Raw genomic sequence first — 12,158 nt, forward strand, 5'->3', positions numbered from 1 at the left:
GCGTAGCATTTAGGAAAACTCTGGCTACATTTAGAGTTATATTTGCAGACAAATGCATGCTTCAGTTCTCTCAGCCTTTTAGGAATTGAAGAGGAAGAATATTATCAGAATCTTTGGTGGGAAATCTGTGCTTCAGTTGAACAGGGAGAAAGTCCTCCATGACTCACCAAAGCTCCACTTACCTCTCCTCCCTTCCTCCTCCACATCTGTCTTTCTGGACCCTATGGATTAATGGATCTGATGGCCTTAAAAATGAGACGTAAACCTTGAAATCATGACAGGGCTGAAAACACAGTCAAGGAGTCACTTCAGTCTGAGTCTCTATTCCATCCTTAACTAAGTAAAATGTCATTTAATACCTTGATTCAAAGTCACTGCACTATGCTATGACTAGCAGAAAGCTAACCTGAAGGGAGCTCAAATGGAGAGTTCCAGTACATGCGTCAACTGTTTTATATCATCCATATACATACTTAGCTATGTATCTATGAACCCTCAAATATCCACAAATGAAGTGAAAGTCACAATTGTCTTTCTGAATCTAAATATTTTGCTTAATTTCAGTCAGTCCCTCTCACAGACGATTTTTTAGCCAAGGACATGATGTTGTTTCCCATTATGACCGAACAAGGCTCCATTTTGAATATTCAGCACATTTGCTTTATTCATTCATCTATTGGTGGGCGTTGAGGCTGATCCATGAACCGGATTTTTCCGAAGATTCCTGTGATAACCATGGCCACGTAATATCTCTGTAGCATGTTGACTCAGAGTCCTGTGGAAACATACCCAGAAGTGGTATAACTGCAGCATATGGTAGATCTATTTTAAGTTTTGAACTCCATACTCATTTACATAGTGACTAGACCAGTTTTTGCTCCCTCAAGGAGTTTATGGAAGTTCCCTTTGTCCACAATCTCACCGTCATGTATTGTTTGTTTTCATAATGGTAGCTATAATGATTCTAGGAAAATACAGTCTCAATCTATTTTAATTTACATTGTTATCCCTATCTTATTCTGATTTCAATGGAAATGCTTTGAGGCTTTAACCTAGTAGAATAATGTTGAATATAGGTTTCCCATTTATAGCTTTATTATTTTAGCAATGTACTTCTATTCCTAGCTTCTTCAGAACTTTTATCATGATGGATGCCTTTTTGCTGTCTGTTGAGATTATCAAGAGGCTGCAGTCTATTAATATGACACATTATTTTCACTTCTAGTTTAATTTTGATATTGTTTATTGGCCTATAAATATATAACTTTCTTCTAAATTTTACAAATTAGAGTAAATTTTCACATAGACTCTAATGACTCTTTGAATCTCACTGAAGTCTGATGTATGACTACCTTTTCACTTCCAACGCTATTCGTTTGAATCTTCTCTCTTTGTCTTGTAGTGAATTGGCCTAATGATTTCTCAGTCTTTGTTGTCTTTTCTAAGAGCCATCACTTTGCTTTATTGGTCCCATGTATAATTCTTTTGTCTCTATTTTATTAATTTCTTCCCTGATCATTTTTATTTGTGTCTATGTATTACAATGTTTCCTCAAGATGTTGAAGCATGTCATTATTTCTTTCTGGTTTATTTTAAACACATAGACTTTCTAGTTATAAAATTTCTTTTTAGAACAATTTTTGTTACATCCCTCAGTTTTTATTTTGTTGTTGTTTCATTTTTCATTCAGTTCTAGGATTTTATATTCCCTGCCTTTCATCATCCTTTAGTGTGTTGAACAATCTCCTTGATATTTATACTGTCATATAGTGTTTTGCTGTTAATACCTAATTAATGATCTGCAGGGCTTTGGACTTTACCTCTCTCAATCAACGAGGGAGTGAAGAAAGGAGAGACAGCTATAGCAGAAGAGCTATAGCAGAAGTGCTCTGGTGGAGACTCCCAAGTATCCCAGACACTCAGGTTGTTTATTATATACCGCTGAGTAAAGAGGAGAACTTACTGTATACAGCTGAACTAGGAAGCAGGTTCTTCTCGTGCAGCTGAATGAGAAGGAAGCAGGCTACCTAATGTCTGTAGGAGGTCTCTGTATGGGAGCAGTTTTAGACTGCAGTCAGCAGGAGGTAGAAAGTGGAGCTGATAGTTACTGTGCACTAGTTTTATCTAAAAAGCAACCCTTCCTAACATCTGTAGTTGAAGCAGAGAAAGGCTTTGTCACTTACCTCCTTGATAGTTTTAAACAGTAATTACTCTGAGCAGAACGAGAGGGACTCTTAGTATAGTTTTTGTTTTTACATAATTGTAACATATATGCACAGGGCCTAGGTCAGTCTCATGTAGGTTCCCTGGTTGTTGGTTTAGTCTCTATGAACCCCTGAGACCAGGTTAGTTGATTCTGTGATTTTTTTTTTTTTGTTCTTTATCTTTTTGCCACTACAACCCTTTCTTCCTCTCTTTTGCAGGATTCCCTGAGCGCTTTCTAATGTTTGACTTGTGGATCTCTGCAACTGTTTCTTTTAGTGACTGGAGGAGCCTCTCTAATGACTATTGGGCAGTATAGCAGGATAGCATTACGTATCATTACACTGACCTTCTTTCCAGTCCTGTATATGTCTATCCTAGGTCTCTGGGATATCCAGCCTCTGTATCTAGGCACTCAAAATAGTCTCAGGGGTGGACTCCCTCTCATGGCATGGGTTTCTGACTTGCTGTAGTGGAATGGCTAGATGCTGGTGGTGACACATTGCCCTGGTTCTTTTTGTTTCTTTACACTGACATTAAGGTATCTGGATTTGGACAGATTTTATGTCTAGGTGCTGATCTGTGGGTTCGATATTTTTGGAAAATTTTTTGTTCCTTGGTTTGTGTGTTCTCTCTGGTCTTTTGATTGGCTTGGCTTTTGGTTGAGTAGAAAAATTCTACCCAAGTTGTAGGCTAGACTTCTGATGTCCCTGATGGCCTCTAATCTAGCAGATGGTTGTCACCCATGTTGGGGAGCAAAGTTCTGGTATTGTGTGACTGCTGATCTTGCTGGGGGTTCTCTGGAGTTCAGGGTTCTGGCCTTGCCTCTGGTAGGGTAGGAGGTTTCTTCCTGGCTTTCAGGGAGCTGGCCTAGTCTCTGGTGTTCAGGATGCTGGCCTGGCCTTTGGTGGAGTAGGAGGCTTCAGGCAGAGTTGTGAACTAGAATATGGGACGAGGAGAGAAAAGGCAGTTGGGGGCTTATGCTGGTTGACTCTGTGTGTGTGTGTGTGTGTGTGTGTGTGTGTGTGTGTGTGTGTGTGTGTGTGTGTGTGTGTGTGCTAGGGTGTAGTGGTGGTGGCTTGCCTAGTTTTCAGGGAGCTGGCCAGACCTATGGTAGGGTGGGAGGGGTTTCCACTGGTTTTAAGGAAGTTGGCCAGGCTTCTCATGGAGTGGGAGGTTTATTTATAGCATCTTTTATAGTGATATTTTATTTGTTTTGTAAATAAAGCTTGTCTGGAGACCAGAAGGTAAAACTAAACCACTAGAGTTCAGGCAGTGATGTCACACAACTTTAATCCCAGGATTTGGGAGACAGAAGCAGATGGATCTCTGTGATTACAAGGCCACCCTGGGCTACACAAGATCAATGCAGAAACAGATTCAGGTGGTGGTGGCTCATACTTTTAATCCCAGTAATAGGGAATCACATGCCTTTAATCCCGGATCTAGAGTGTAATATAAAATGAGATGATACAGGAACTCGCTCACTATCAGTCTCAGAATTTTTTAGAGGTAATAGCTCTCTAGTGGCTTGACTGCTTTGCTTTTCCAATCTTCAGGTTGAAGCCCAATATCTATCTCTGAGTTTTTATTGTTCATGCTATATTTAGTGCCCAACATGTGGCTTGATCCCACAACCCTGAAATTAATAGTCTCATGCTCTATGGACTGAGATATAATCCCACTTTGGGAGCCATTTGTAAGCAAAAGTTTATCTCTGGGCAGGACAGAAATTTCTGTCTACAATCTTTGGTGAAGAACAAATGTACAGGTTTATTTTCTGGCTGTTTAATCACATTCTACTCTCCCTGTGTCTTCTTTAGAGCAATGTTACTTTGCCACAACTCTGTAGTGCACTTTGAAGAATGGTATTTCTGTGTAACCAGCGTTATTGTTTTTGCTCAGCATTGCTTTGGATAATCACATATATTTGCATTGTAAGATTTTTTAAGAATGGAACTCTCACATAATTTAGCTAGCCTGAATGGCCGAGCTTTATATGTGGGTGGGTTTCTGAGGGCCTGAACTGAGAACATCATGCTCCTGTAAGAAGCATATCACCATCTGAGCTATATCCCCAGACCTTCCTATTATATTTATATTGCTTCCCAGATGTCATTCTCTCTTTCTTAGAATCTGGTGTTTTCTTTGTTGCCTTGACTCTTCTTATTCACAGAGTCTTACGAAGAGAAATTCTTTTATGCAATATTGCTACTCCATTTGTGAATTCACTTATTCTACTCTATATTTTTCTTAATCAGTCACTCACTAGTAAATTTTTAGGTTATCACTAGTTTTTTCACTTATATTTATTTGCATATATATATATATATATATATATATAAAATTTGAACTATAACAAATCAAAAGAAAGTCCTGCAAAGAAAACTGTTATAGATTTCCATGTTCGTTTTCCTGGAATTGGCTGGAGTTTGTTAATAAAAGAGCTGTATCAAGGATGTACCTTACCTAGTTTGTAAGATATTGACAATATTGCAAATTGATATTTTTTGTCTGTGTTAGCAAAGTGTAAATTTCTTGATCACTCAAATCACAATGAAAAATTTATATAAAATCTGTATTCTTGAGCTGTTCCTGTCCCTCATCAGCTGCAGCACTCAGAAGAGTGGCCCCTACCCCTTGGTTGAGCAACACAGTAGAGCTGGCCTTGAAGGTGTAGTTATGGGAAAACCCACCTGGAAGACATGAAAGCCAGAGAACTGGCCCTGCAACTTGGTCATTTCCTCATGACTGAAAGGAGTGAACTAGCCAGGGCAATGTTGAAGAGATTACCTTGGTAATGAGGTTGCAGAGAGCTGGTAGGCTGATCAGTTCTGCAAATCCCCAGGTCCAGAACCAGGTTATGTGTTGTCCCACCCCAATATTCACCCTACTTGTGATCTATTGGAGTATAGGGAGTGGGACAGGATTGTATCTGTCATATGGATCCAGGACTGCAGAATCTCCAAGGCACAGGGTAGCAATGGGAAGAATCCCAGTAAGGGTCCAGCATCAATGGTGCAGCAGGGAACAGGGGCCTAGAACCAGACCAATGATTCCTTGCAATAAATGCCAACATGTAAACGTGTATGGATGAAGGGATTACTTGCATGACTCACAGTGTCACACTGCAGCTTCTATAGTGAATTTTTTCTCCCTTCTTTTTTTTTCTCTTAAATTTTATCTTGTTTTATTTATTTATTTGTTTGTTTATTTTTGCAGAGGACAAGTAGGATCAGGAGGCATTATGGGAAAGACACAAGGAATAAATAAATAAATAACGTAAAAACAAAAACCTTGTATTCTCCCTGACTAAGAAACTGACATTAAATTCTATATCCCTTTTCTTTAGTGTATATACTTCCAATTTCTATTAAGATTGAGGGTTTTCATATTCTTAATAAATTATGTGTGCATTTTATGTAAATTACTTGCTTATAAGTTTCCTTTCGCCAATTTTTTTATGTCTGTGGGTGTTCTTGCATGGATATTAACTTTGTTTAAATTGTTTCGTTCATTTAATTGCCTAAGTTTGTATTGAGACCATGATGCTTCTTTCTTTATGAAAGACTTGAGTGTGCTATTAGTTTAAATCATCAGCCTTATCTTAACAGTATAATCTCCCATTTACCTTTAGTAAAGGAAAACATCCACTTCTCTCAGCTTAACCTAATATTAAACTATAATAAAATTCCATCCTTTTTATTCAATATGACATCATTTCTAAATTGTCTTGAGGTATTTATAATTTGTGTAAATAGCCGATGTTTGCCAATTTTCAAATCATTAATTTTAGTGTGCAAAATAATAAGTTTCATTATTATATTTTCAAATACATTCAACTGTACTTTTTATAGGTACTCTTTATTATAATCTCTTATTCCTGTCTACTCTGCTTGAACATTCCTTTCATGCTATATTTTCTTAATTTTTGATGTTGTATGATACTTGATGCTTTTTTGCTATTCTAAATGTTTTATAATTCTTTTTCTGTGTACTGTAGCTTCACTGTGGTATGTTGAGAAAGGATTTATAATTTTCTGTTTGACACTCTATGTAATTTAGCTAGAATGCACTTCTATTATAAAAATATACATTAACACATTGTCTCTTTGAGTCCTGCTCCTCTCACTTCTGGGGCTGATTTTGAAACATGTGGCATTCTTGCAACACACTCACGGTTTAGCTGCTAGCTCACTCTCCCGTCTCCTGTCCCCGAGGGCTCTTCAGCAGGAAGGTCTCCTGTAGAGCACCCAGATTCTGTTCTCTGTCTCAGCTCTTTCTGAAAGCATGCTTGAACCATTCCTCTTCTGCCAAACAGATCTGTCTCAAGTCTCAGGAGAGCTGCACCCTCCTGTCTCAAGGGGTCTTGGTCCACTTGAAATGTTTAACAGGCTGCTGAGCATTTGGAAGTCAAGCTTTTACTGTTCCCACTTTAAGAAATCTCAGACCGTGTTGTTGTCAGACCTTCCCACTAGGTTCCTTCTTCCATGAAAGAAGTGGTGGTTTTTTGCATTTTATTATTTTTGCCTTAATAGACATGCAGGAAATGAAAATGTAGAGATAAAGAACAGTCAGGAATTATCAAAACTTCAGGCTTCTGACAGTAATTTCCCATCAGTTTCATGTTTTTCATAATAGATGAGGTTTTAATTTGATATGAAAATTTAATTGACTAAAGGCTAGGGATAATGGATACCTTCACAGTGGAAAGAGAACACAGCCCAATGACTCAAGATAGTTTCCTTATCTCTTGTATCTATTAACCTTCCATAACGGCAGTTTCTACATATGTGACTAAGAACTAGAGAATATGTCAGTAACCATATGGTCTTTAATGAGTAAGTTTCTTCTAGAATATTTCTTTTACAGTAATTGAGCAAGTTATAAAATCATGTCCCATGTAGCAATTAGAGGTAAAATGCTTTTGCACAATTTGACCCAAAAGAACGATCCTCAGAGCATTTATTAACAAATATTTTCTGAGCCCCCATAGGTACTACTCACGACTTAGAATAATACAATGAGCAATAATCAAATATTCCACAGTCACTGAGAATAAGCAGAGTCTACATGGAAAATAATATTTCAATACTCATGTTGCTACTCAACATGTTCTTAAAATTATTTTAATTCTTTGAATGAAAGAAATACCATTATTTTGGGATATTTACTAAATTAATGTGACATACAGTTACAGGAGGGGTGGAAAGTTTTGCAGGAAGAATGACTCCTGAACTAAGTGGGTTTTTTTGTTTTTAAGATTTTGGGGCATTGATTTGATCAAGAGATGTGTGTGGGGGGGTGAGCATTTCATTAGGAACTATTACTGTGTACAAACGTTCTGTGGCAGGAAGTAAATTGACAATTATGAGAGCTTAAAAGATGGCCTAAAGATTCAGTTAATGGAAATACAAAGAGAAAATATTTGGAGCTAAGGATCTGAAGAAATTTTCTGTGTTAAGAGTGAAGTTCTCTCAAGAATCTTTTGAATTTAGACAGAGTTTGTCATCTACAAAAGTTCATATTCAAGAACTGCATGATGAATTAAGAAAAATAAAATGCAAAATTTCCAAAATATTTTAAGTGAGGTTGTGATTTGATGCTGGGCCTTATTTGGCGATCCTCAGCATGTTTGGGGTGCTGTCTTAGTTAGGGTTTCTACTGCTGTGAAGAGACACCATGACCACAGCAACTCTTATAAGGAAGCATTTAATTGGATCTGGCGTATAGTTCAAAGGTTTAATCTGTTATCATGGTAGGAAGCATGGTGGCACGCAGGCAGACATGGTGCTTGTGAGGTGGCAGAGAGTTCTACATCCAGATCTGCAGGCTGCAGGAAGAGAAAGAGACACTGGGCCTGACATGAGCTCCTGAGACCTCAAAGCCACTGCCATTGACACACAATTCCTCCAACAAATCCATATGCACTTCAACCAGGTCACACCTCCTGACAGTTCCACTCCCTATGGGCTTATGGTGGTTGTTTTCATTCATATCACCGCAGGGCCAAAGAAAGGACCGTCATCTTATTTAAAGTTCAGCCATTATCCAAACTGTTCAGAAATTTTTTTAGTGTGGAAGTGATGCTTTGGAACTTTCTAAATGCTAAATCAGATGTGGTTTAACCTTTTTATTTTTAAATATTGGCCATATTTTTGCATCTGATTCTACCCTTTGGTGGTGATAAAAGAATCAAGAAGAAAAATTCATATTACTTTTCAGGGTTATGAGATTTAGTACTTTGTGTGATGGTCACCATCTCTAAATTTATTGACTAAAATCTGTAGGTATCTTTGGCGTTACCAGTTCAAGATCAGCCAGTGCTTCTGTTTAGCATCAAAGCTGGCCAGAAAAGAGTAGCTTTGTGTGTATCTTGCTTCCGGTTGCACTTCAACACCATTACCTTGTCCTTTCCACCAGGTGGTTGACCAGATTGATACCCTGACTTCTGACCTACAGCTGGAGGATGAGATGACCGACAGCTCCAAAACGGACACTCTGAACAGTAGTTCCAGCGGCACAACAGCTTCCAGCATAGAGAAGATCAAAGTGCAGGCCAATGCCCCACTCATTAAACCTCCAGCCCACCCGTCTGCTATCCTCACGGTTCTGAGAAAGCCAAACCCCCCACCGCCTCCTCCACGGTTGACACCCGTGAAGTGTGAAGAGCCTCAAAGAGTGGTACCAACTGTCAATCCGGTCAAGACCAATGGCACCCTTCTCCGGAATGGAGGCTTACCAGGTAGACCCAACAAAATCCCAAACGGAGACATCTGCTGCCTACCGAATAGTAACTTGGACAAGGCTCCAGGGCAGTCTCTGATGCACAGACCTGAAAAGGACAGGAGTCCCCAAGCAGGGCCTCGGGAACGAGTACGGTTCAATGAAAAAGTACAATACCATGGGTATTGTCCTGACTGTGAGAGCCGGTATAACATAAAGAAGAGAGAGGTCCATTTGCACAGTGAACCAGTCCATCCACCTGGAAAGCTCCCTCACCAAGGTCCTCCCTTCCCTCCTCCACCTCATCTCCCCACTTTCCCATTAGAAAATGGGGGACTGGGAATAAGCCACAGTAACAGCTTCCCCTCTCCCACACCTGCAGCTGTGCCTCCTCCCACCGCACCAAAACCACAGAAGACCATCTTGAGAAAATCCACCACGACCACAGTGTGATGTCTGCCATTTCAGAAAACTTTTTTGTTTGTTTTTAATTTTCTATATGATAAATGATAAGTAATGAGCACTTTCTACTCAAGCAATAAAAAAGCCCAAATATATTAATCTGCATTCAACAAAGTGGCATAAAAATCACCTGGTAAGTATGCCGAGTGATGCTTCTGTCCTGGATCTAACTTGTTTTACATGTCTGATCATCAGAAACTGCCGAATAATGAGAAAATATGAATGCATTTTATCTTTTGCAATTGACCTATGACAAACTGTGACCTTCAGATTTCAAGTATTTTGATTTATTATAAGAGATGGGAGATCAAATATTTTGATTTATTGATAAAGTCAGAGCAATTCATTTCATTCATATCTAACTCATCTATGCATTGATGAAGTCATAATCCTCCCTTTGATCTAATGTTTTTTAATACGAATTTTAATACCGAAGGACTATTTTATTACTTTTCTAATGATGTTTGTCAATAATTTTGCATCATGAAATGCTGAGGACAATACCAAAAAATTTATTTTCTATACTATACAATTATGAATCATGTGTTCAACTACATGTGTAATAAAATATTTTGAGCTTTGGAAATATGTCAATAAATAATGGTAAATAATGAGAAAGCCTAATTTTCCTAAGGATTAATATGAAGTACGTATTCCTTTATGTAATCATGTTATCACTCACTGAAAGTTGGAGGCAAGTCCCAAGAGTTCCAACAAGATGACCTTGATTGGATATCAGAATTTCTATATTAAATCTCATAACCCATTTGGTAAGTACATCCTTCCAACAGTTTCATATATACACCTCCATTATGTTACTTCTAGAATCATATGTTGAAAGCCTTGGATGTTGTCAAGCCTTTTTTCAGAACACACTGTAGAGAAGAATATTGAAAGGTTGGAATTTTTGCTGTCTGCCCACCTGCGCAAGCTCAAGGTTCCTGAATGTCTAGACTCACATTTATAGGAGGGACGGTGGCGGCGTCTCAGGTCACAGGGTATGTTACGCCATGGCCTTTCCCTTCTCTCTTCTGAGTTAAGGACATCAGGGGCTTTTGATGTCCCATATAAGAATATTTTCCTTCTGTCGTCAAATACAAGTCTTTCTCCTCAGTAGTATTTGTCAACCTAAGAAATATACCAACTCATGGGTCAGCCAGTTCCCAGCTGAACTGATATGGAGTGATGTGATATTTTGCTTTGGAGTTAAAACTTATTTATCTCCTCCAGAATCATTGTGAGGAAATGTGCCAAGAGGGAAAAAGGTATTTTAAGGGGAACAGTGGAGAGCAGTGTCTTGATGGGAATTGTTACATTGTGTGATCTGAAAAGTGTTGTGACCTTTTCAAATATTTGCCTTTTAATTTCAAAACTTTGACTTCTGCTGCTACAGCATGGTAGTTTTATGATTTGGAAAACCCTTTCAAATAGTTTTCTATTGAAATATGACTATGTATTTTTCGGAAGAATATAGAAAGAAAATAACATTTATGATTTAAATGAATGATTGAATAAACAAAATAAATAAGGAACCGAGAATGTCCTGTTAAAAGTTTACTCAGTGTGCTATTTTATCCTTTTGTGTTATCCATGAGGGTGATGTAATCGTAATAATCCAATATTTCAGAAAGCTATAAAACAATAATAAAGAAAGATAATGATCTGGTATTTATTAGCTGTATGATCAGTGTATTTAAGAGATACGACCCAGGTAAATAAATAATTAAATTGTTGAATACCAAATAATGTGTTCTTAGCTTTTTACTCCATGAATTATCTTAAAATAAAAATTATTGTAGTTTAATCATCTTTTTACATTTACTATATTAGTGCCTTTTACACTCCAAACGAGTGTTAGATCCTGAACTTTATTTTCTTCCTTTAATTCTTTTTTTCTTCTGCAACCAGTTACTAAGACCTAGCAATCACCATATGGATTCAGGTTTTGACTCGTGTCGATGTTGATGTCTGGAAGCCGTACTCATCTAAACGTTGTACAGATAAATTCACAGAACAGAAACCCTTCTTCTAGTACAGTAAATTGAATAGGCTGAATTATTGAAATTGCTTGAATAAGGACGTTGACTTATATCCATAGAAAAAATCTTACAGATATTAATCCATCTCTTTTCTTCAAAACATAGACAAAGTTTCCCCATGAAAGATCATCTTTTTCTGTGTAATTGGTGACTACATCTGTTCCTAAATAAAAATATTTATAGCTAATTATTTACCTAGAAAGCTGAGTCAAATTTCAACTAAAACTTCATGGCCATTGGCTTACAATTTTATATATATATATATATATATATATATATATATATATATATATATATATGTGTGTGTGTGTGTGTGTGTGTGTGTGTGTGTGTGTGCGTGTGTGTGTGTGTAATTGTATATTATATATAATTACATATATATGAATATACACTTGTATATGTGGTTTTCACACTTACTGGAACATGTACATAGAAACTTATAAACCACATAATAAAATTAACATAGAGCATCACAATATTTTTCTGGAGATATATAATTAAAATATGGCATTTAAAATAAAATTAATGGCAGAGAGGTTTTGTAATCAGCCAACATTGCTTGCACAGTTGAAAAATTGAAGTGCACATTCTACTTACTATGAATCAGATATAATAATCATTCTTTTTTCTAAAAAAAAATAAACACAGCTGAAAACTCTTTATTTTCTTAAAAGCAGCTACTTGCTAGGCCATACATTTGTGAACTTTTATTTACATAGAGTTTGCCAT

The 12,158-nt window shown here is 37.4% G+C and overlaps 1 protein-coding gene across 2 annotated transcripts in view; it reads left to right on the top strand.

Moving 5' to 3' along the window:
• Positions 1 to 11,133, top strand: part of Prr16 (proline rich 16) — a 167,094-nt gene extending 155,961 nt beyond the window's left edge. For both annotated transcript variants that reach the window (XM_038331892.1, XM_038331893.1), the window contains one exon: positions 8,626 to 11,133. In XM_038331892.1, coding sequence (XP_038187820.1) covers positions 8,626 to 9,381 — 756 coding nt within the window. In that variant the 3' untranslated portion in view covers positions 9,382 to 11,133. The remainder of the gene's footprint in view (positions 1 to 8,625) is intronic.
• The last annotated feature ends 1,025 nt before the right edge of the window (positions 11,134 to 12,158 follow it).

The sequence above is a fragment of the Arvicola amphibius genome, chromosome 5, assembly GCF_903992535.2.
Source record: "Arvicola amphibius chromosome 5, mArvAmp1.2, whole genome shotgun sequence".
In the NCBI taxonomy this organism is placed as follows: Eukaryota; Metazoa; Chordata; class Mammalia; order Rodentia; family Cricetidae; genus Arvicola; species Arvicola amphibius.